The sequence below is a fragment of the Myotis lucifugus genome, unplaced genomic scaffold (genome assembly GCF_000147115.1).
Source record: "Myotis lucifugus unplaced genomic scaffold, Myoluc2.0 scaffold_1074, whole genome shotgun sequence".
Classification (NCBI taxonomy): Eukaryota; Metazoa; Chordata; class Mammalia; order Chiroptera; family Vespertilionidae; genus Myotis; species Myotis lucifugus.
In genome coordinates this window covers 76,541-101,526 of record NW_005872122.1, presented here as the reverse complement: position 1 = coordinate 101,526, position 24,986 = coordinate 76,541, and the positions used below count along the sequence as shown (strand labels likewise).

General features: G+C 54.1%; 1 protein-coding gene across 1 annotated transcript; it reads right to left on the bottom strand.

The window, feature by feature from the left end:
* On the bottom strand, window positions 1–24,962 carry DDB1 (damage specific DNA binding protein 1). The gene is given in 28 exon segments (XM_006107240.3): window positions 1–715; window positions 1,235–1,358; window positions 2,198–2,300; window positions 2,432–2,601; window positions 2,810–2,919; window positions 3,222–3,392; window positions 6,071–6,165; window positions 6,832–6,996; window positions 7,290–7,413; window positions 8,315–8,426; window positions 8,519–8,614; window positions 9,567–9,774; window positions 9,902–10,009; window positions 10,085–10,248; window positions 10,329–10,507; window positions 11,654–11,762; window positions 11,850–11,925; window positions 15,269–15,371; window positions 15,934–16,050; window positions 16,581–16,664; window positions 17,230–17,388; window positions 18,365–18,462; window positions 19,133–19,247; window positions 21,759–21,790; window positions 21,793–21,979; window positions 22,340–22,456; window positions 23,459–23,607; window positions 24,756–24,962. Coding segments are annotated over 28 exon segments (3,420 nt in total). The 5' UTR covers window positions 24,817–24,962; the 3' UTR covers window positions 1–631.
* Between the last annotated feature and the right edge of the window lie 24 nt (window positions 24,963–24,986).

Sequence of the window (24,986 nt, the reverse complement as noted above, 5' to 3'; positions counted from 1 at the left end):
TCTTTCCTTAGACTCTACTTTATTTGGTAAACTAACCACCAATCACGCCCGCCCACCTCCTCGCTGAAGAAGGCAGTCAGCTCCCCACACACAGAAAGGCTGTGGTTTGGGGACCAACCACCATCTCCGATTCTACACGCAGGCAGCCCCGGGCTGGTGGTCAGGTCTCCAGACCAAAGCTCTCAGAGGCAACAGACGGAAGTAAAAGGAAGCCCTGACTTCAAAGACAATGAACCCTCCCGCCCTCCTCCCTGTCCCACGGCCCCCCACACCCCAACCTAAATAGAGATAGCAGAGGACAGCGCATGAGCGTGACACACACAGCTTCCCTTCGGCCACGGAGCGGCACCCTCCCTGGAAGGGCGGCCTCACCACCAGGCCTGTGGCCGCAGTGGGGCTGGAAGCAGGTGCGACGTTAAAAACCAGGGAGGGAGGCCTTCACCTTCGGCCACTCCCCGGTGTCCGGGAGCTGGTTTAGTTCTAAGAACCCCCACGTCCACACAGGTGACTGTGGCTTCTGGGACAGCGGCTTAGGGAGAGGCTTCCCGTGGCCGAGAAGACAGCGGCGGGGGAGGGGAGACGGAGGGCAAAGCCTTCCCAGAGGGTCTGCGAGCGGGAGCCCTGCCCTTGGCTAATGGATCCGCGTCAGCTCCTCCACCACCTTGATCAGGTCGTCCGCCGTGGCCTCTCGCTTCATCCCGCTGCCGTCGTCGTACTGCGGGAGGGAGGAGGAAGGTGTGCGGGCCGCGAGGGGCTCTCCCCCTGGGAAGGGCATGCCTGGCAGGGAGCCCTCAGAGGCCCACACCTCTCCCTTGGGGTACAGCCCAGCAGGTCTACTGACCACGAGCCTGGCTCGGAGCTGCCGCCTGGGGGACATTCCGCGCTTCCAGGATGGTCCCCAGAGGCACCATCTCCAGGGAGCAATACCCCAACTGCAGCACTGGGGGCACCTCTTCCCGGGGGCATTCTGGCCCTGCCTCCCTCCCGTGGGTCTGCCAGAATCCCAGTGTGCCCGAGGTGCCCTCGTTGCTAAAGCACCTGGTGGGGACCCAGGAGGCGAGCTCAGCTCCATCTCCTGTCCTCAAACTCCACTCCCCGGGCAGCAGGAGAATGAATACACACAAGGGGCCCCGGGTCTCTGGGAAGTGAGGAGGGAGGCGCCGGAGCTGAGCGGTCCCCGCGTGCCCCGCAGCGGACTGTGTGACGGCCCAGGGCGGGACACCGCGCAGCTCACCTGAAGGTTTGCCACCACCTCCTGCATCTTGGGCCGGCTGATGTCCAGGAAACTCTCAATCAAGTCCCCGTCGATGAAGCCGGTGGCCGGTTCTGTCTTCCGCTCCGTGTGAAAGGACCTCCAGGTGGAGGGAGTTAAGGAATGTGCGTTACGTGGAAACGCCCTGACCTCAGTCACGCCCTCTGCTCAGGCCACAAGCTGACCATCGGGACGCGAAGAGGAAAGAGACCCACCTGGGAGCCTCATTGCTTTCTAAGACCATCTCGGAATGAAAGACCCGGAAAAGCATTACCTGCTCCAACGGCTCTCAACAGGGTGATCTTCAAACAATGTTTCAAAAGTACAGCTCAGGCTGCAGCGCAGAGCCTGGAGGGGTGGTGCTCACAGCGCTGCAGCACGGTGGGCTGTGTGCGCCTGGAGAGTCCCTCCTCCAGGCCCAGCCGCGTCTGCACAGCTCAATCCACTAGGCTCAGTGAGACAAGGCCTGCCCCAACCTACACCTCAGCCCCTCCCCCGGCTACAGCTGGGCCACACGGCCTCGTCACAGCACGACCAATGCCACAGACTCAGCAGGAGCCCCCAACCCCCACCTCACCCCCGCTTCTTTACTTTTCCCAGCTCCTGCAGCCTCTCTAGCAAGGGTCCTCAGACACCACTGCCCCCAACAAGATCTCTGAAAGGAGGTTTCTATGTTGTCACAGAAAATGACTGTTTGACATGCGATGCCAGCAGGGCCAGAGGCAGGCACGTTTCAGGGACATAAATGTAGGTTTCCAAGGTGAACCAGGTGACGCTGGGTATTTATACTATTCTCCCTCCTGTGTGCCTGGATTTCCTGTGAGCTAAAAGGGCCGGTCCCACAGGAGCCGTTAGGGTTCTTGGACAGCAGCGTCCAGAGCAGCTGGGTCAGGCCGCTCTCCCTGGGCGGGGCGTGCTGCTCAGCGGGCTCCTCGGGAAGGATATAAGGAGTGCTCGATCTTGCCCACGCTTTTGATGACTTTATTGAGCCGGTTCTGCATGTCCAGCAGGAGGTTGTACCAGCTCTCGGACAGGGAGGTGACCAGCCCTGCAGAGCAAAGGGAGCCCTGAGCTGCAGAGCCGGCGTGGGCAGAGGGCAGCCCGCTCGCCGCGGCCTCCGCTGCCCATGCCCGCTCCATGCTCTTCCTTCTGAGCGGGAGCCCCAGCAGGTGCGCTTACCAATCATGCCGTTGACCGTGCCGAAGAGCACGGAGCCCTGCGTGGGCGTGGACGTCTCGCCGAGGTTCTGCATGACCAGTGAGCCGTGGCAGAAGACGTTGACGAACTCGCCCAGGTGGAAGAGGCCGACCTCCTGGAGGTGCTGCCGCTCCTCGTCGGTGGTGGCAGCGCTGAAAGGCAGCGCGACAGACTCACCACCCGCAGCCCCTGCGCTTCCCGGGGCCCCACAGCCCGCAGCACAGGGCTGGGCCCCAGAGGCTGCCTGTGGCCTTGTTCTCTCAGGAAGAGCCTGGACTCTGAGGAGCCCGCGCCTGAGGGGCCCCGTGTCCTCCCCACCACAGGCCGGGCCCAGCCCCTCCCCCCACGGCTGTCACCCACCTGTCCTTCTGACACACGAACAGGTTAAAGGCGTTCTCAGCCCCCAGGAAATTGTCATCGTCCAAGATTTCCACGGCGCTCATCCAGTTGGGGTTAAAGTCCCGAGCAATCTGAACACGAGCGGGTGCAGACGAGAGAACAGTCAGCAGAGTGCGTGGAGCCCGCGCTGGGCCCGCCGTCTTTTGGTCAGAAACCCAGGGTCTGCCCCGAGGAGGCCCTGCCCGGGCCTAGCCACGGCCACTCTGGAGGTTCTCCCGGCTCTGCAATTACCCAGAACGGAGATGCTCACGGTTCGGGATGGGGCTGCAGGAAGACTTCACCGCAGGAGGTGCCCTCCAGGGAAAAGGTTCCTGTCCCCCGGGGCTGCCTGCCCCTCGCCAGGGCCCCGCTGAGCGAGGCCCGCACCCCGTACCTCCTCGAAGTTGCCCTCCATGGGCTTGTAGGCGAGCAGCAGCACGGAGCGCATGAGGTCGCCCACCAGGATGAAGTCGCCCTTGGTCTTCAGGTAGAGCGCCATGATGTTGTTGTAGTGGTTGCACTCGGTGCGTAGCTCCTTCTCCGCGGTCCACTCGTACAGCCGCACCTGGGGGGGCACCGTGCCCGCTCACAGGACTGTCCTGCCTGTCCGCGTCCTCCCTCTCAGCCCGGCACCAGGGCATGTGGGCCATGAAACGGCCTGCTGAGGGCGTGCATGAACATGCCAGCATCTATACTTATGAGCTACGACAGCAGCGAGCACCTCAAACTGATACCAAGTTTCCCTTTACATAGAAAGGGAGCATAAAGACAAACGCTGAGTCAGCAATAATGCCAGCACCACTATGAAGACGACAAAAGACGGTTTCCTGTGACTGAGTTTGGTGGCAGACTTGCAGAATGTTCTAGAAAGAAGCTCCATCTCCAACTTCGCCATCAGAAAGGAACAAGGTAGCCTCCCAAAAATCCACCTGTTCCAAACCTTTCTCAAACACGTTCCTGGAACCGGCGACGTGAGCCCAACGAGAGGGAAATGAATGGGAAAGTGAACCGCCTCGAGTAACAAAGGCTCCGCAGTCCTGAGCAGGGGTTTCCTTCTCCTCCACTCAATGCTGCTGCCGTGACAGCCACATCTCCGAGAGAATGAAGATGCTTTATCATCGGCAGACAGACACCTGGCAGAACCCAGGTTGAGAGACACTCAGCTCCCGGGAGAAGCCGCCTGGCAGGCGGTTCCAGGTCCCGGGGCCCCACCTCCGGCCTCTGCACAGGAAGGACAGGATGTACGAGCCATGATTTCTTGGGATGTGGCCAAAGAACCCTCGCTCCACAGGGGTGGCCTCCAGGAGTCATTCATAACTACAGTGGCTACCACCCTCCATCAGCAGGGTCAAGGGGAGGCCTTGCGGGGCCTCCACACCGCCACAGTGGCGTGAAGAAGGGGCAAGAGCTCGACACACCCCTCCCTCTATCTGCCACGGAGACGGTCAGACACCACCAAAACCCAAGACCCCCTCAGCCCAGGTTCTAGACCTCGCTGTTCAATACGGTGGCCTCGAGCCACACACGGCTACACGACAGCTGGCATGCGGCTAGCCCAGATGAGATGTGCTGTCATCGTAAAACACACCAGGCTCAGAAGCCTTAGTATGAAAAAAGGAAAATATCTAATAATCTTTATATTGTCCCATGTTAAGTAATACTTTGAATCTACTGAGTTAATAAAATGCGTTACTAAACTTAACTTCACCTGCTGCTTTTTGCTTTTATTTGCATGGCTTCCAGGAAGTTTACAATTACACACGTGGCTCCTGTGGCATTTGAGACGGTGACGGACTCGACAACAGCTCCCAGCGCAGTCCCGCTCCCCCTGGAGCCGCTGTCACTAGGCCCGGCGACCTGCTCTCTGGCCAGTCCCTTGTGGCTCTAACGGAAACGTAGACCTTTTCCTAGGGCCCTGGGCCCTCTCAACTGGCTGTCTTTCCTCCCATTGTCCCTCCAAGCACCTCGCCTGCCCTTTCAGACTCCTACCACCTCCCCCTACAGGCACCAGACCACTCCCACCTCCACCCCACCCCCTTGCTCTCTCACATACAACAGTCCTGTAATTCTTGGTCCTCTAGCATCCACACAAAGAATATCTTTCCAATACCTTGACCTCTGACCTTATCTGACCCCCCTTAGAGCCTGTTGTTAAAAATAACTCAAGAGTGCCCTGTGCGCAGGTCCTTTCCCCAGCTGCCGAGAGCCCCCGCCAGCCGCTCACAGCGCCCTCTCAGCGTCCCAGCGGCAGACAAGCGCGCAGTGCTCCCTCGCTGGAGCGCTGAGTGTCCTGCGGTCCCGTCCTTACCTTTGCTCTCTCCCCCTTTCCCACCAGACGCCTTGAGGGGTTCCCAATACTCCTCGCCCCTGTGGAACCCTCTTCCTCAGGTTCCCCTCCTCCCACCTCTCACCCTAAGTCGCCCCCGACCCCCACGCTGCCAAAGCCAACGGCCAGTTCCAACCCCGAGGTTCCCTGACGCGCGGGCAGCACGTGCAGTTTACCAGCCCCCTCCTGGTTTCACGTGATTCCATCCAGACCCGCTGCCATCGCCAGCCCACCGCTCGCCTGGCTCCGCCTCCCTCATCCAGCTCCTACTGACACCCTCACTCAGATGACAGCGGACACCGAACCTCTGGTGCCGCCACCACACGGAAGACACAGATTCAGTCTCTGCCCCGATTCCTAAGCGTTAGGGTGTCAGAAGCACCTTCCCCGGAGCCCCAAGCCCCTCAGAATTTCCTGGGTGAGGAGTCTTGTTCTAGTAAGGCCACTCCTGGGGACTCCTGGGTAGTGTCAGGAGGGGGTGGTCACTCGGAAGACTAGAAGCTTGGAACTTGCAGTCCCACCCTCCTCTGGGGAGGAAGGGGCTGGAGACCGAGTTAATGCCCATCGTGCCCACAGGATGAAGTCTCCACAAAAACCCGACGTGCAGGGTCAGAGAGCCCTCGGCTGGTGAGCACACCCCCGACCGGGAGGTGGCGCACCCCACCACGAGGACAGCGGCTCTGCACACAGGACCCTTCTGAGCAGGGCCACTCACCCGGCTCAAACCCACGTGCACTGCGGATCTGATGCTCCTGCGGTTCACATAACCACGCCTCCCAGACCCCCAGCTCCCCCCTCCCCTCTCCCCTCACTGCTTTATCGTTAGCACTGGACACACACACCCCAGGAAAGCGGGGAGACAGCCTGTGGACAATGTGTGCAGCCGGGGGAAGACAGCCCCGAGTGGTGGGCCTCACCGTGCTATTGATGCTGGCCAACAGCTTCCCGTTAAATTCCACCATGGAGTACACGGCCCCTTTCACTTCCTTCTCAGCCACAGTCTGCAGTTTTCCTGGGGGAGGAAGAGATACTCTTGAGCCTCCCCTTGATGAGCCCACACTAACCAACCAAAAGGAAACTCTGATGCCCCCTCCGGCTCTAAGGCCTCCGACAGCAGGAAACACAGCCAGTGCAGACTGAGGGGAACCACCACGGAAGGATGAGCCTCAAGGTCAGGTGCACTGACTCCAGACAGCACCCCCGAGCTGCCCGCCTGGTGCACAGCTCTCTCAGGAGGGAGACCAATTCCATCGCGTCCACCTGTCCCAAGGTTTCCGGGCTGAAAGCTAGTCTTTAGGACCTTATGGGGGGGGGGGGGGGCGGGGGACGCGTGAAGATACAGGACTGAACACGACGCCTTGAAGCGGGAAAGAAGTCCTACATGGCTGAGCAACCAGGATTCATCTTACTCAAGCCACTAGATGCTCCTCCCCCGCACCACCTCTCCCCTCCTGCCTTTCCAAGAGCAGAAAAGGAAGCAGCACGTGCGAGAGTGTATGTGCCGCGGCTCATCTACTCCAGGACGCATTCAGGCGACAGCGTGAGAGGAGGGGATAGAGTGGCTCATGGCGCAACGATGAACACCGTTCTCCTGCTGCTTAGCTGAGGCTCTGAAACCTGGACAGTCTGCTTCCTTTCAGAGCCTCAGAGCCTCCGAGGCTGCAGACCGTCCACTTACCATCTGAATACTGAAACACCACAATCCGACCCTGCTTGGGCTCCGCCTCTTCCGGGTACACCATGGCTGTGCCCACAATGAAGTAGGTGTTGGGGTCTTTGCCCAACTTGCAGGAGACCAGGCTGAGGGCATACTCGTTCTGCAGAAACTGGTGGGCATGGAGCACTGGAAGGAGAGGGGAGAGGGTGACGGCGACGATCCCACGCGCAGGCAACCCTGCACTTCTGAGGCTCGCAGCGCGGCTCCGGGCAGCCCCGGTGGTGCCAGTGCACGCGCCCCTGCTGCTCCCGTCTCCACAGACTCCCTCGCCAGCCGGCACTGGCCTGAGGCCCCGCCCCTCCTGCCTTCTCCTCTGAGGCTGGCCTAGCACAGCGCCCACCAAATCCTGAAATACCTCAGGACCCAGGCCGCCTCGTTTAGGGAGAAGCAGGTACAAAATGACAGAGAGCTCGTGTCACCTTCGAAGGTGTGCTGGTCGATGATGAGGAGGTTGTGCACCTCCACCTCTTCGCCGAAGGAGGTCTCGTGAGGGGCTGTGCTGCTGGAGAACAGCTTGCTGGAGCTGACGCTGCTGGACAGGGCCTGGGGACAGAGGCACACTCATCACCGGGAGCAGACCGTGCTGGGAGCGTCAGGCCTGGGCCGACGGGACCGGGGAACAGACTGGGTCTGAGCGGGGAGAACTCTGGAGGTTGGCAGCTCGAGTGGAACCTGAGGAGCCGTGGGCTTCAGAGGCCATGGGGACGAGGACAGGGATCTGAATTCCCTCTGGAATTGACAGCGGTCCTGACAGCACAGGAAGCTGAGGGCCAGGAGAGATCACAAGGACAGTGACCCACATCCATCGGGCACAGCCGAGGAGGAGCCAGGGCACCTAAGAAAGCCAGACTCCACCTCTCCCAATGGGGACAGCAGGGACACTTCCAACAAAAGGAAAACGGAAGACCTTCCATCGGGTTAGGGAAGAAGCCCTATCATAGGCGTCTGGGAGCAGGAAAGGCAGAGCCCCTGGAATGAGACGGTCAGCCAATCTCTCACTAAGTGCAGCTCTGGAACGTCCTATCGCTGGCGCTCACAGATGAGAAAAAATGAGGTCAGCAGCTAGCACCGCAGCTCGAAGCTAGCTCCGTCAGACTCCACTCCCATGCTCTCGGCTATCATGCTACGCTGTCCCCCACTACGCACACCCTACAAAGTACCCAACGATGAGAGAAGCATACTCATCCTGCAAAGCTACCGAGCAGCAAAGCCACTGACAGCCACCCGTACCCCAAATTCTCACTCCTGCAGTGAGGGGGCCTAATCCAGCTCCTGCCTGTGTTATATGTAAAGTTTTACTGGGACCCAGCTGTGCCCACCTGTTGCTCATGGTGCTCTCCCACAGGCAGAGTGGAGTAGTGACTGAGACCATAGGCCCTGCGAAGCTGAAAGTAAGAAGTCTGTCCCTGCTCTCACGCCCTCTTTCTGTGTCCACTGCCCTCACCTGGGTGCTGGCACTCGGCCTCAGAGCGGTTGTGCCCCCACTCGAGTCCTGAACTTCGATGCGGCTGGAGAGGACCCCAAAACACTGGGACACCTCCTGATAGCAGATCTTCCTGCAGAGCAAGCGCAGAGCAGGGCCGTCAGAGCGGAGCCTCCACCCACCCACTCCCAGGCCGCCCTCCACTCCGCCCACGCCGCGCCTCACCGCGGAGACTCATAGAGCGGAACCGTGCGGATGTGCAGCTTCTGGATCTCATCGATGGTGCCGATGGTGAGGGTGCTGTTGTTGGCCAGTGCCAGGCTGGAAAGAGGGTCTGGGTTAGTGAGTAGACTCGAGGAAGGACAGGATGCTAGGAGGGAGCTCCACAGGGAGGAAACCAGGCAGAACCGCACCAGCTTCCTCCAGGGCAGTGGGTCTCAGCTTTGAGGCTTAGGCTCAGAGCGCCTGGGGAGACTTCACAATCCGGATGCCTGGTCCTCCCAGGAGGTTCCACTTAATTGGTCTGGGTGGGCCTAGGCCAGTGATGGCGAACCTATGACACGTGTGTCAGAGGTGACACGCAAACTCATTTTTTTTTGTTAAATGGCATTTAAATATATAAAATAAATATCGAAAATATGTCTTTGTTTTACTATGGTTGCAAATATCAAAAAATTTCTATATGTGACACGGCACCAGAGTTAAGTTAGGGTTTTTCAAAATGCTGACACGCCGAGCTCAAAAGGTTCCCCATCACTGACCTAGGCTGAGGTTTATGAGCTTTCAATGTAATGCTCACAGCACTAGAATCTACAACAGAGATTTCAACAGCAACTCTGCCGAGGGGCTTGCTAAACCAGACTGCTCCCCCAAGAAACCCTAGCATTTCCCACGCGTTCCCAGGCAGTGCTGGGGCGCTGGTGGGCCACGCTTGTGTAGTTACACATGATCTCTAAAGCTGCGGATTAAAAAAATAAAAAATAAAATAAAAAATGAAGCTTCGGGTTAGTCATCTGAAGCACCTGAGGTTTCCTGAGAATAAAGATTCTGGGGTCCAACCTCAGATGTGCTGAATCAGAATCTGAGAAGGAATCAAAAACCTGTACTTTAAAAGCTCCCCAGGTATCTCCATGGGTAGCCAGATTTGAGCGCCTCTGCTCTGCCCTTCCCATTCCGCTTTGACCGGACTGACGCTGGGGAAGGGCGCAGGGGAGGGGTCTGAGGAAAACACCATGATCCTCAATCCCGGCTCCTGCTGCAGAAACAGGCTCACCTGTCAGGATAGCCATCGGAGTTGAGGGGACACATGTAGTTCACTTCCTTGAGGTTGACATTAGAGAAGACCAACTTGTGGTTGCTGCTGTAGATGACAGTGGGGCGGTCCGAGCAGGCGAAGACGTTGGTGGTAGAAAGAGACCGGAAAGTCCTCAGCACCGTGGGCTGGGTGCCCAGGGTCACCTTCTTGCGGTCGCTCAGCAGGCCTACAGAGACGGCACCGGAGAAGGGCGGAAAGGGACAGGGCGACAGCTGGGCTGGGCAGGTCCACAAGCAGCACCTTCAGGCTACGAGGCGGCAAGTCCAGCCTCACTGGCAAAGTGCTGCTCTCACCTGTCTCGATGTTGAGCCCGAAGTAGAACAGCGCCCCGTCTCCCAAGGCACAGAGGAGGTAGTGGCTGCTCTCGAAGGTGGTCATCAGGATGGAGCGGGGAATGATCTCTGTGCGGAAGGGGGACATTCAGTTATCGTCCCACATCTGCCCAGTCCCAACCCAGGTCCCTAAAAGGTCCGTACCTCCACCCAGCATCTCTTTGTGCAGCAGCTCAAAAGAGGGCAGCTTCAGGATCCGAGCCGAGATGTCTGTCCAGAGGCCAATGGCACAAAGAGGGGACAGCCCATTGCTGTCCCCTAAGGGGGTGATGTCCAAGCAGGCCACTTCGTGTTCCATCTCTGTGTGGCTGAACAAAGAGGCAGATGGCAGAGGGAAGCAGCCAGGAAGAAAGGAGAACAGGGAGGGAAGGGCAGACAGAGCGCGCACCTGATCTGCCGGAGCTCCTGCGGGTGGATCTGCAGGTAGTAGAGCGCCCTGCCCACGGCGACCACCACCTGGCTGCTGTTGCAGGAGGCCACGCTGATGTTCTTGCCCTGCGGCTCCTTCCACTCGCTGACTAGAGCTTTGGGGTCTTGAGACACCAGCCTCACGGAGGCAGAAGTGATCTAGAGGAAGAAAAGCGGTGTGTCCGAGGACTGGCAGCTCAAAAGGTGAGGTGGGGTGAAATCAAAGAGCATCCGGGTCACTCCAAACATAAAAGATTGCGGCGGGGGGCGGGGCTCAGCAATCAGGCTCTCCAGGATAACCAGTGCCCAGAGGCTCTCTGACCCCCACAGCAGGGACATTTAGAAGAGCTCTGATTCTAGTAACTAATACGTGGAAAGTGCTGCCAATAATCATATATGGATGGTAGCACTATGATAATTGTTTTTCTTCTTTGTGCTTTTCTCTATTTTCCCTATAAGTACCCTATATAATAAAAGGCTAATCTGCAAATTGTCCCCATGGGTGGGAGTTTGACCCCCCGGGAGTTAGACGTGCGCTGACCACCAGGGGGCAGCATGGAACACGGTGGGTGTCAGCTACGCAGCGCTGGCAGCCCTGATGGGCCCGACAAGGGCAGCACCGCAGTGGGACAGTGGAGGTGAATGGGCAGCACCAGGCTAAGGCAAGTGTGAGCGAGGCCCCTGATCGCCCCGCAGTTGCCGTCTGTGGGGCGACCGGAAGGGTGATCAGCAAGTGGGTGGCACCAGGCCAAGGCAGGTGCAAGAGGGGGCCCCGATTGCCCCACCAGTCACCCCACAGATGGTGACCAGTGGCGGCAGCAGCAAGGGGCAGGGCCGGCAAGCATGCAGCACCAGGCCAAGGCAGGTGCGAGCAGGGCTCCCCAATCACCCTCCAGTCACCCCACAGATTGGCCCTGATTGCCAGCCAGGCCTAGGAACCCTACCCGTGCATGAATTTCGTGCACCGGGCCTCTAATGTATTAATATTATGAGGAAAATGTGTGTCTCAGAAGACAGGGTATAAGTATTAAGACAGTAACCCTCAAAATATATATATTAAAATCCCATTCTATAAAAGATAATGTGAATAAACAATATACACACATTTGCAGAAGAAACAAAGTTAAAAGCAACAACTCCAAAGTGAAGAGCTGTTAAATTGTTATCTCTGAGTATTGGGTTACGAAGTAATTTAATTTTTTTCTAGCCCTTTAACATTATTTTTAGAGCCATAAGCATGGGCTGCTCTGTACTGCACTTGAGGTCAAATTCAAGGACACGGGGCCCGCCCCTCTCAGTTGTTACCTGAATCAGCTGCTGATGAGCCACGTTGCCACAGAAGAAGGTCTGCTGCTCGTCCACAAACCCCGTCAGCTCTGTCTCCTCCACCTCCTCTCCGTTCAGCATGAGGACCCTGCAGGGGAAGGAGCCGCGGTGAGCCGGACCAGCTCCCCCCGCCGCCTTTTCAGGAGCGCAGGGAGCCGGCGCGGGCTCATCTTACCTTGTCTGGCCCACAAAAGAGAGCACCAAAGTGTCATCAGTCTCCCGGGTAGGATCAGACCGCAGGGGCCACAGGCCTGGAACAAAGGTCAAGGGTTAAGACGCACAGCACAGACTGACACTGTGAGGAAGGGGCAGCTGACCCCATGGGGAGAGAGGAGAATCTGGAATCAGTCGGGAGTTGAAACACACACAGTGTTCCCCCTGGTATCAACTCTGAAGAAGTCAGACACTCCAAAACAGTGTTGAGCCTGCCACATTAAAGTTTCTAACTTGATTTCAGATAATACATTTGCATGATTCAAAATGGAATTTACTTTTAAAAAATATAACAGAAGTCTCACTCCTTTAACCCTCCCTCCAACCCATCCTTCAAATAAGTCACAAGAATAGCTTCAAGCCTGACCAGTGTGGCTCAGTGGTTGAATGTTGACCTATGAACCAGGTCACGGTTCAATTCCCAGTCAGGGCACATGCCCGGGGTGTGGGCTGTGTCCCCAGTGTGGTGAGAACAGGAAGCAGCTCGTCAGTGATTCTCATCATTGACGTTTCTATCTCTCTCCCCCTTCCTCTCTGAAATCAATAAAAATATATATTTTTTAAAAGAATAGTTTCTAGTTTGTCCTTCCAATTTATTTAATTAAATTTATTGAGGTAACATCGGTTAATGATTCAACTTTATTTTATAACTTAAGGAAACAGGTAAACACTGTATGATAAGCAAATACAAATAAAACGGCCTATTACACGCTGTCGTGCATCCTGCTCTCGTTATATGCCGAGCCCTTATCAGAGCAGAACAGTTCCTTTTTTTGACATCTGCACGGTACTGAACGATGAGGCTGTACCAGTTTACTAGGAAGTCCATTGCTGGACACCTTTTCAGTGGACTTTGCTGACACACATGCCACGAAGAATAACCTGACGCCGTTGTTTTCGCTACAGATGAAGGCTTGTGGGCAGACGCCCAGCACGGGGGTTGCAGGTGAATCAGTCACTGCGGCTGCTACTGGGAAGCATCGCTAATGAGCACACGTCCCTCACAGCCTCACCAACAGAAGGTGTGGCCAAACTTTTGGGTTTTGGTCATCTGGCGAAGAATGATATCCCTATTTTGTTTTGATTTGCATCTCTTTTAATACAAATGAGGCCTGTTACTGTCCATTCATGTCTTTTGCCAAATCAAGGACAGGAAATCTGGTGCTCTTTCTAGAAGGTTTTTTTTTTTTTATAAATTAGGGAGATTGGGTCTTTGGCTAAAAAATAACATGTTTTTAACCAGTTTGCCATTTCTTCTAACTTTACAGTGTTTTGTCTCCATCATGTAGGAGTGTTTTATTTTTCTTATTGAATTTATCAACCTTTCTTTTTAGCTCCTGTACTTTGAGTCATAGTTTAAAAGACCTTCCCACTCCAAAATTAGGAAGGAATTCACCAATTTTCGCGTTTAGCTTTGTATGGCTTCATTTTTTACATGAAGTCTTTGCTCTGTTTAGATTCTAGCGAAGTGTACACTGTGCAGTATGGGTCCCACCGTATCTTTTCCCAATGACTGTTGTCCCAATATCACTTATTAAAAAGGATCACCTTTGTCTCAGCGAATTGAGACACCGCCACCGTCATACACTAAATTCCCTCACGTATTGTTATTTCTGGACTTCTGAGTCTGCTCATGGGACTCAACCTATTTTGTACTAAACCACACTTTCAGTTTCTTAAGTTTAATAGTATGTTTTGTTTAGTTTTTACTTTTTTTCTTTGGTTAATCCTCACCTGAGGATATTTTTCCACTGTGAGTGAGGGAGGGAGACAGGAAGGGGGGAAGAGGGACAGAGAGGAGGAGAGAGAAACACTGACATGAGAGAGATGTATTGATTGGTTTGGCCAGGGACAGAACCTGCAACCAAAGTATGTGCACTTGACCCGGAATCGAACCCGAGACCCTTTGGTATGTAGGCTGGTGCTCCAACCATTGAACCACACCAGCCAGGGCTTAATAATATGTTTTAACACCTGATAAGGCTAGTCCTGCATACTGCTCTTAAGTTTTCCTGGCTTTTCTAGTTTCTTGCTCTATTTGGACTTTGACTTGTCATCAAGGAAAAACCTACTGATGTTATTGGTACATTACGTATAAAAAGTTGGAGAGAACAGCTTTCTAACGATTTGTAAGACCTGGCTGTATCTTTTTCATTGGAACAAGCTAGCCTTCAAGAGTACTTTAAAGTTTTATGTATAGATTTTGCACATTTTTTGTTAAACTTATTCCTTGGTATTTTACCTTTTTTGCTGCTACTGCAAATTGCCTCTTTCCCTCTATTTTACCTTCTAATTGTGTTCTTACTTTTTTTAAACAGTAACAATCTTTTATTACATATATGTGTGTGTATATATGTACATATACATATACATATAGTTGTTGATTACAGAGAGGAAGTGAGAGGGAGAGATAGAAACATCAGTGATGCGAGAATCATTGATTGGCTGCCTCCTGCACACCCACTAATGGGGCTCAAGCCCACAACCCAGGCATGTGCCCTCGACCGGAATTGAACCTGGGACCCTGCAGTCTGCAGGCCGATGCTCTATGCACTGAGCCAAATCACAAGGATTAACTGTGTTTTTAAATGGAAGTTATTGATTTCAGTACATTAATTTTATAACCTGCCACCCTAATGAATCCTTATTGCCTAAAATTTTTCAGTTGATTCTCTTGGGTTTTGCAGTTATATGACCTCTTCCTCTCTAATTCATAAACCTCTATTTCTTTTCTGTTCCCATCATGTTTCTTTATATTCTGAATTATTTCACTTTAGTTGTAGCTCATATATACAACTTTAAACTGGTTTTGCTTTCTGATTCAATCCTATCATCTTTTTCTTGTAATAGGTGAGTTTAGTCCACGTACATTTACTAATAGGGTAACAGGTACCTGATATATCCATACTGGTACCTACGTATGGTGTCAGCTGTCGTATTACTTTCAGTTATGTTTACTGCTTATATACTGCAGGTCTTTCGTTGTGCAGCCTTTCTTTGATCTTTTTTATTATATCAATTCTCCTGGAGGTGAAGATCTGCCTTTTGTCCTAGAAGTTACTCTCCCTTCTATGGTCTCCTCAGTCCCCGCTTCCCTGGCGGCTGTCAGCTCCCTACACACAACATGGAATTACCCTGTAGTCTTTTCCTCCCCATTCTTCCACTTCACTATCCAATGTTGGTCAATAGCGTTCTTTTTTAAGCTTTGAGGTATGTTTCAGCGTCTACCAGGCCACTGCACCCGTGACCTTCTTTATTCTTTCCTCTTTATTCGATCTGCTTTCCTCTAGCTCTCACCCAAGTGCCTTCCCAACACGTAACAAGGACAAAGGCCAAGGTCATTCAAGTAAGATCTGCACCCTACATCCACCAAAAGGCTACCTTTGATGCCGGGTAAGTCGATGCTGGCGTGCTCGTGGATTCCAATCCCGTTCCGGATGATCCGCAAGGAGCCTTCCTTGAAAGCCCCCGAGCAAGTGACCAGCTGCAGAGAGAGACAAGGTTTCTATACACACACCCCCACACCCAGCGCCCGGGCCTTCATGCTGAGGCCCAGCAAGTGCATTAGCTGCACCTGGACCCAAGGACCTGACTGTGGAGTTGGGTGTGAAGCTGCAGACTTAGCAGAGGTTCACCTCCAGTCTCCCCAACGTCCTGACAGACAGGACATCCTAGTCCAAACAGTAAAGGCTCCTGCTACTTACCCGCAAGCTCCCTCCCATCCTGCCCCACCCCACCCCACCCCACCCCGGGGCCCAGTTTACTGGGAAGACCCCAGGACCTGGAATCAGATACACCTGCCGTTTACTAGCTGTGGGACCTTGGACAAGTTTCTTAGTCTCTCTCAGCCCTTCTGAAAGGGCCAAGAACCCCTATCTATCCGGTGCTCATGCGGTTATGATGTATAGCAAGTGTCTGGCAGACCAAGATAGGCCCTGGATAAATGGTGAGGCTCTTACACGTTATCTTCAGTGCACGCTCCCCATAGGCGAGCCCAGGAGGGCACAGTCTGAGTGGGCACACCAGCTGCCCATCCAGGACCTTACCTGGCCCTGCCCCTGCCGCTCCAGGTCCACCACGCACATGTCCACAATGGGCCCCAGGTTGGTGAAGGTTTCCATGGCGACCACATAGGAGCCTTGCTCATTGCTGTCCACATTGAGCTAAGAAGGAAGAACAAAGTCAGTCCTGCAGCACGCCTAGCGGACCCGGAAGAAATGGTCTGCACCCAAAGACCCTCCCTGTGCGCCCCGGGAGGCGGCTGCGAAGGGGACTGCTGACGAAGGAACGTCTCCTACAGGCGACCCTAACCAGGCAGGGATTTCTAATGAAGCAGCTTGGAAATTAGTGGAAAATGTTTGCACGCATTTTTCTGCAGAGAAGGTCCAAAATGTTCACATTCTAAAGGGGAAGCAGCCCGTTAGACCAGGACCTTCTGCAGACGGAGCTGGGTCTGGCTCATCATCACCCGGCACCCGGCACCCGGCACCCGGCCCCGCACCCAGGCTGCACGGACCGTGAGGAGAGCTCATCAAGGTAGGGCGTGCAACCGACCAAGCAGAAAGCTGAATCGTACAGGCCCAGACAGGGGTGAACGGAGGGAATCCCCAAAGGCACTGAACACAGAGAACCCTGACGAAGCAGCAGTGAGGCCCGCGGGAAAGAAGCAAGAGAGAGGAAAACGTCTTCTCACCTTCACAAGCTGGGAGTCACCAAGGCGCGAGCCGACAAACACAACGCCGTTGTCCAGGTACGTCAAGCACTCAGCAATCGAGGTCTAGGCAAAGCCAACCACAGGGAGGCATCAGGACTCCCGTGCGACCCGGACCCCGTCCTCCCCTCGAGGCTGTGCTGAGAGCACACCTGCAGCCATGGTGCCCACAACCCTCCACTTCAAACCTCAGGCCACACCACACAAATGGCCCTGCTCTCTGACGTCTCCGACTTTCCATTCATCACTTCCCTACAGTCTAAGGAATCTACACTTCATCTCGAAGGTGCCTGCTCCAAATGACAGCTTTAATCCCAACTTCAATCACCTCAAAACTAGCGGAAACCTCTAAAATTCACTGCCTAATCCTTAACATGCCCTGAATGTAATGTAAGCATATTAGGTTAACCGTTCATTCTTTTTGCTGCTTTTAGTTTCCTTTCTTTTTACGCTTGAGGTAGCGCCTGGCTGCCTGCGAGTTTCTCCACCATCTAACTCATTCAAACACAAACTTCCACAGCAGGACTGACCATGTGTTGCTGGGTAATGGAACCCCCCGTCACAGTGGGGGCCACACTCGTGGGGTCAGAGGGCCCCCAGGAGGATGCAGCAGAGGAGGAGCAAGCCCCACCTCTCCCAGGAGCTCCACGCGGAGATCCTTGAGGGTGACCGTGCCATCCATCTGCTCCTCCTTCTCCAAAAGCAGCATGAAGAGCCGGCCCTCCATGTCCCCCAGCAGGTAACGGGAACCGTTGGGGTCCACGCGGTTGTGACACACAATCGTGCTTTGCTGCCGAGAGGGAGGACAGTCGTTAGAGATGAAGCATCTTCCACAGCCAGAGCGCACACCACTCCCCTTCCCACGCCAGCCCCTGCGCGAGCACGCGGCCACTCGGCCAGCATCACGTGTGCTGGTGAAGTCAGAGGCGGTTCATTTTGAGGACAATTTTCTGAGGGGTCCAATACACCTGAAAGGTTTAGTCACGTGTTATTCTACGGGGAACTAGGACTAGAAAGACTAGAAAGCAGCTGTAATTATTCACGGGACTATAAATGCTACCAGAGATTTTGTTCCTTTACCCTCACTACCACTAATCACCTCCTAGCACTAATGCTACTATAGATTGTTATTTATCCTCAAGGCTTCATTTTTATGACCTGGAGTTTTAAGGTTTGGGATTTTTATGACTAATTTTTAAACGTGTATGTAATATGCCCTGGCGGGTGTGACTCAGTGGTGAGAGCATCGGTCCGCACACCAGAAGGCGGCAGGAAAAGATTCCCGGTCGGGATGTGCGGAGGCAATCGAGCCTACCTAATGGCAATCGATGTGTCTCTCTCATATCAAAGTTTCTCTCTTCTCCTCTCTGCACTTTCTCTCTCTCTCTCAAAAAAAAAAAAAAAAGGAAAAAATATTGAGGATTAAAAAAGTCTGTATCATTTATCACCATAGTACTTTACATGACGTGAACCCTGCAAATACTTAAATTTGCAAAATTTTTCCCTTCTTAAAGTTACCCCAGCCAACCAATGGAAAGGGTAAACCTATTTTATTATTTCTCCCTCGTAGTGAGCAAGCAAGCTCTTTTTAAACACAAACAGGCAAACCTCTCTTTGCATCCCAATGACCAACACACTATCTTATACTCAGTGAACAGACGGCAGACACCTTGTCCCTCCTTCTGACAAGTGGGGAGAAAGAGAGGAGCAGGGTAAGAACGGGGGGAGCGGAGGGCGGACAGGAGGGGAAAAGGAAAGCCGCTCACCTTGATGATGGGAGGAGCGATCGCCAGGTACTTGTCCCCATTGTGGTAGGTGATGGACTCCTGCCCGATGATGATGGCCCCGCCAAAGGGCTCCGGGACTGCAGGAGAGAGGGCGTCAGAGGGCTCTGCACTGGGGACCTGCCAGCCGGACACAGCAGGGCACTCACCCAGTTACACGAGGCAAACGGACACAATCGTTATTTAAAGACGTCCTAACTAAGAGCTTTCCCTCTCCTCCTTGCTCCTGAGCGTAGCTTTCCCCATGATCAGAGCCACCATTTAAGAGCCAATCTGACTGAGTGTAAAGTTTCTCTACCAGCGGAGACACACGGCTTCCTGCGGGGCGAGGGCCAGACCAGGGGGTGCGGGTCTGGGATGCAGCCCAGGCTTTGCCAGGAGGCACAGGCGTGGGCAAGCCCCTCGGGCCCACTTCCTCCTCTGAAGCGAAGGAGTCAGATTAGATAAGCTCTACTGGTCCCTGTCCGTTTTAAATGTTATGCTCAAAATAAAATAACGAGACTACCATCTGCCACTCTACAAATCAATCTCAGTGTTTTATAGTAAATCCCAAATAAAAGAGAATTCTATGTTGGGGGGAAGTGAAAAACAAGACAATCCCAAAGACGGAAATGGAGAAGGCAAAGGAGCGCGCATTCAGGCGGCACGTGCTGGAGGACGCACAAGCTTCCCGCTCCGAGCGCTGCAGGAGGGGCGGGCGGGTGGGGAAGGATCGATGGGAACCGGCCCAGACCCTGAAACCTGACCAACCTGCAATCACCATGGAAGCTTCCGCCTCTACGTTCTCCTGTTTCCAAGGGCCCTTATTGAACTCCTTCTCCCGCAGAGACACCTCGTAGGTTTTCACGTGCCGCCCTTGAGGGTCCTGGGGGGGAAGGTGGAATCATTAGCCTGAGGAACGGAGAGGCTCTGAAGGGACAGGTGAGCGCCACCCAGCATCTGACTTCCCACCATGACAGCCTTCCCATCCTGGGATGGGCAGACTGCCACTGAGGCCTATATTACCAACAGCAACCACCAATAAATGTTTACAAATGAGAAAACATGAGCCCTAGCCAGTGTGCTCCGTGGTTAGAGCGCCATCCTGCGCACCGAAGGGTCACTCAGTTCCCGGTCAAGGACACTTACCTGGGTTGCAAGTTCCATCCCTGGAGGCCACCAATCAATGTGTCTCTCTTACATCAGCGTTTCTTAATCCCTCTCTCCCTCTCCCTGCCCACCTCCCTTCCACTCTCTCTAAAAATCAATGGGAAAAATATCCTCAGATGAGGATTAAGAACAATAAAAAAAAAAAAAAGAAAAAATAAAGTTGTCACACTGTACTAACCATTATAAGATACAAAGTAAATACACAGGTGTGTGTGTGTGTGTGTGTGTGTGTGTGTGTATATGTGTGTGTGTGTGTGTGTGTGTGTGTGTGTGTTCTACATTCATTCCTTAGCCTCAAGGAAATTACAAAATAGCTCAAGAGAAAAAATAAACCTATTGAGAAGCTAAATACATATAAATTTTAAAAATTTTCATGCTAAATTCTTAAAAGCATTCTGATGCGGGGATGGTAGGGAGAAGATAGCACATTGCTCCTCTCAAGTTAGTCAAAACCTCCAGGCCTGCCCCTGTCAACACCAGCTCCCTCCTTTTTCTGAATCATGACTCACTTTGTCCTGGAGCTATCGGTCATCTCTGCGAGATGAGCTGGGTTTGGGGGAAGGATGGCCTCAACAAAGGCCAGGCCAGGGTTTATAAGTTATGAAAGGAATTCAATGTTTTTCAGGGCAGGGACCACGCCTTAACCACTGTGACAGTTCCTGAAACACTTTCCTATCTATAATAATAAAAGGGTAATGTGCTAATTAGACCGGACATCTTCCGGACGTCCTCCCTGACGAAGCCCAGCCCAGAGGGAAGCCAGTCAGGGTCCCAGGTGCTGCTGCGGCCAGAGGAGGGAAGCCTGGGCCCCGGTTCCAGAGGGAAGCGGTCCGGCACCCGGCGGAAGGAAAGCCTCTCTTGCACGAAGCCGGGGCTGCAAAGCGCTCAGCCCCTTGCACGGATTTCTTGCATCGGGCCGCTAGGAAGTATATATTGTCAAATGGAACTTTTGACACAAAAACAGGAGGTAAAGTAATTTTTAGTTGATGGAAACATTTTCCCATCAATGACTAAAGTAAGACTCAACTTCACAAAAAGTTTAACCTGGGGTTTGGATTTGGGCCTCTTGAGACACATACAGAGAAGAACAGCTCGTTCACACTGGCGGCACCTCGGCGGGAACATGCAGAGGCAGACTAACCAACATCACTGTTTTAAGGGCCTGATATTTACAAAACTGAAGAAGGGAGAGAAAGTCTAAGTTTTTATTTCAGCTCTGACCGTTAACGCACTGCAAAAAAGAGCAGACAAAATTTCCGAAATGGCTTCAACCTTATTCCCATGACCCTCATTCCAACCAGCCTCAGACCAGAACACTCCCAGTGGCACCAAGAAGCCTACAAACAGTGCACGTCAGCGTACGTCTAACAAGTCACACAGCCACCAGTGCTCTCACGTCCGCACAGCGCACGGACTTGGGCTGCTTCCTTCCGTCACTCCCTCTGCCACGCGAGTAAGATGACCTCCTGCCGTGTGGCCCTTTGCGAAAAGGCTGAGGTTTTACCCAGAGACGGGCATGTTAATCCAGTGCTCTGCCACCTGCCCCCGCAACAGATCTGCCCAGAGAACAGCTGCCCACCAGCAGCTCTGCTGAAGTTTTAAGCACAGACTAAAATAGAAGTCAAGAGCCAGCGAGTCCCCAGAAAGTGAGCGCAGAATAAAATGGCAACTCTTCTTAGAAGACATACATGAAGCATCCCCAAGACGTTTCCTCTGCTTGGGAAGGCAACTCTCAGACCGTTTCTCTTGAGTTCTTTCAATTGATTTTTTTTTGAGAGAGGAAGGAAGAGGGAAGAACATGGCTGTGCTGCTCCACTTATTAATACGTTCACTGGTTGATCCTGTCTGTGCTCTGACCGGGAACAAACCCGCAGCCTTGGCACATTGGGACGACACTGTAACTGAGGCACCCGGCGGGGGCCTTTCTGTTTTAATAACCCCCTAGCACGCCAGTAAGAGGCCAAGATCAAGTAGAAACTGGGTCACCCTACAAAATCTCCAAGGATTAAAACCTGCTGCAAGCCTCAGAGAGCTCGCTTCCTCCAGTCAGTACCACTGCACTCAAGTCGCAAACCCAGCCTGACCCACATCGTCCCCAACATTTCAGAGCAAATACAGTAAGTACTCCCGCCGACCCTCCTACGAAAGCCAGGCAGTTCACATAGCGGAAATGACCTCCTACTGTACCCAACCACACAGCTTCTCCCCTCTCCGCCCGATCCAGCACCTGGTAGACAAAACAGATGGTAGGTGCTTGGAGCCGTAGAGGAACTTGACGTCGATGACATGCAGCTCCTCCAGGCGGATGTTGAAGGCCTTGAGCTCCTTGTTGTCCCGGTCCAGTGGAATGACCTTGAAAAGGCCGTCGTAGAGCCGCAGGCCGATCATCCGGCACTCGGGGTCGATGATGCCGATGATGCCGGTCTCCGAGGGCCGGCCGATTCGGTCCTGGAAGTAACACTGGGTCAGGGAAGAGCCTCCACACCCACAGCCACAGAGGACCCGGCACCGCTTCCCCAGGACGGGTTAGGAGGTGGTCGAACTGGGGGCATCTGTGTGACACGCAGGAAACCCAGTGCCAGTGCCTGTCCTTCTGTAAAACACGGAACTCAGTGGATTCTTTCATTTACCCCGTCCCCTGGACTCTGAGTGAACTAGAGAAGTCCTTTCTAAAAGCCCAAGCCCTGTTGCTTTCTCCTTGTTTCTCTGGTCATGGAGAGAGCTGCCCCCAGCGCTTCCATTTTCTCCATCAAATCCTGCCCCCCCCCCCCGCCCCCAAACTCTCCTCAGCCAGAGGCAGCCCCGCACCTGGACGTTGCCATGGGCTCGTGTGATGATGTCGATGCTCTCACCGCTCTGCTTGTACTCCAGGATGCAGGCGTTGTACTTAGCTGTCAGGATAAACAGCAGGTCCTTGCTCTCCCCCTGGAAACCAAAATTATGCTATCAAAAGAGGTTCTTTTTAAAACAGACATTCCTGGCCAGCCTGTAAGCACCATTCTTTAAGCATGCTAACTTACTTACGCACTTTTTTCTCCCTGAAGAGAAAATCTACAGTGAGTATATAACAAACCTAAGTGCACACACTTGAAGGATGTGCGAAAGCCCAGAACTGGAGCTGGTGAACACCTAATCCTCAGTCATGAATCCACACCTCTCTGCTCTACGTTCAATGTCTTCATCTATTTCCATATCGAGCTAATCGAAATCATCCCTTTCAATTCTGAAGATGAATGCAATGACTTCTCTAATCTTCTCCGAGTATTTGGAGAAAGAAGGAAAACACGTGAATAACAATGAAGCTAAAATGGTTCTACAGTCTTATTAACACAGACCCCCACGCTGTGAGTATTTTCATCAAAGAGGCTGTAATTAAGATTCTGAACCCACTGCTTTCTTGTTAGGTTCATTAAGATATAATCAAGTAATATGGTGCCTCATTAAGTAAAAACACTTGAATTATAATAATGTGATAACTATTAACATAACAATGAGTGCTTGCTATGTGCCAGGCCCCGTGTTATTAAATCATTTAATCTTCACACTAAACCAGGGGATTGGATACTTTTATCCCCATTTTGCAAACAGAAAATAAGGCTCTGGAAGGTTAAGTGACACCCAAAGTTAGAATTTATAAGCCAGGGCTGCCCTACTCCAGAGCCAATGCCCGGAGTCACCATGGCGACCCACAGTATGGTGACCCACATTTCCAACTGCTTCCATTTCCTCTTCTCACAGAAGTCCACTTGCTCATTTTTTCCCTTGTCAATTTCTCCCAGTTCTAGGAAGCTTGTTCAAGAATATAAATTAACGCCTGCCATTCCAAAGGAGTCGTTGCTCTCCTAAGCCTTTCTCCACCCATCCCAAGCAACGACGTAACACAACCTACGACCCTCTTCGTTGCTGGGCCCAGCCCAGAGCACGTACCTTGGGCCTGAAGAGCTCCATGACGGCGATCTTCCCGTACATGCCCACCTCCTTAACGGGCCGGAGCCCCTCTGCGGTGACCACATAGATCTCCAATCGCGTGTTCTTGGCAATCAGCAGGTTCAAGTCTTCCGCTGACGTGAAGTGTCCTGAAGGAACAGACAGATCCTGTCACTGCTGAACCACAGCTTCAGAATTCCCACTTAATTCATACATCTCCCAGCTCCCTCCGGCCACTCACTCCCATCTCACCAAACCCCGCACCTCAGAGAGTCTCACTCAGGCCGTCAGGAAAGCTGCTTCTCTGATCAGACTAAGAAAATCAGACCAGGAAACCTGGACAGGGCTCGGGGCAGCGTGACGATGACTGTGAACCCCCTCCCAGGGCTCTGCGCCCCCCACTTCCCTTTTCCTTTTGCGAGGGCCGCCTATCCTCTAATCGAGGGGTGCTGGGCCGGAGGCTGTCCGTTTCCCTTAGGTCCTTACCTAAACGTCCACAAAATCTTTACCCGACAAGCAGACCGGGTCAGAGGCGCATTCTGGGAGCTCTGCACCCAAACACCGTCTGTCCGCACCCCCTGCCCGCCCAGCCGTGGGCCAGCCAGCACCCTCACCCACACTCTCACGCTGCCAGCTCTCTGACAGCTGTTTGTTTTGGAATCATAAGGAGCATTTGCTGGAAGTTTGAGGTCCTCATTTTGCTGAAAACCGGGTTCAAGAGGACTGATTATTCCCGGGTCCTGGACACCCGTGTTCTCAATCAACGAGGCAGACCCAGCGCCGGGTCGGGCCCGCTCCCCGCCCTTCCAGCAGCGAGTAAACAACAGCCCCGGGCCAGGAGGACTCATCCCGTCCAGCTCGGGGCGGGGGCGCGGGCCGAACCCCTCCCCGCCCCCCTCCCGCCCAGGCTCTCCCCAAGGCCAATTCTACCCCGATCGCCACCGCCACGGGCCCCCTTCCCCCGACCACACGAGGCCCATCTCGGGGCCCCAAGCAAGCACCGCAACGACCGACTCACACTCGCTCTTCGGTCCTCCCTGGGCCCCGCCCCCGGTCCTCCGAGGTCAGATGACCTCCCAGGACGAAAGGGGACCCCCGAAAGCAGCCCTGGAACCCCAAAAGGCGCATGCGGACACAGCTTCTTTGGAGTCGTGGGCTAGGAGGTTCCTCGGCCGCCGGTGCCCCCCATCCCCCGGGCCGGGTCCCGCCCGGCCGCCCCAAGGGTCGCGGGCCTCCCTAGGCCGCGGGGGCCCCCGGATCCCGCCCTCGCCGGGGTCTCCGGCCCTGGCAGCCTCACCGGTCACGCAGCCGTTCACGGCGGTGGGCTTCTGCGCCGTGACCACGTAATTGTACGACATGTCGAGGGCTGGGGCGGCCTGTCGAGACGCGAGCGCGACGAGAGAGAGACGGACGCCGGCGGAGACACAGGGGGCCCGACCCCGCGCGGCGAGCTCCACGGCCGCTGCCTCCGCCCCGCAGACACGTTGCAGCCCAGAGCGGCCCGGGCGCGGGGCATCACGGGACGGCT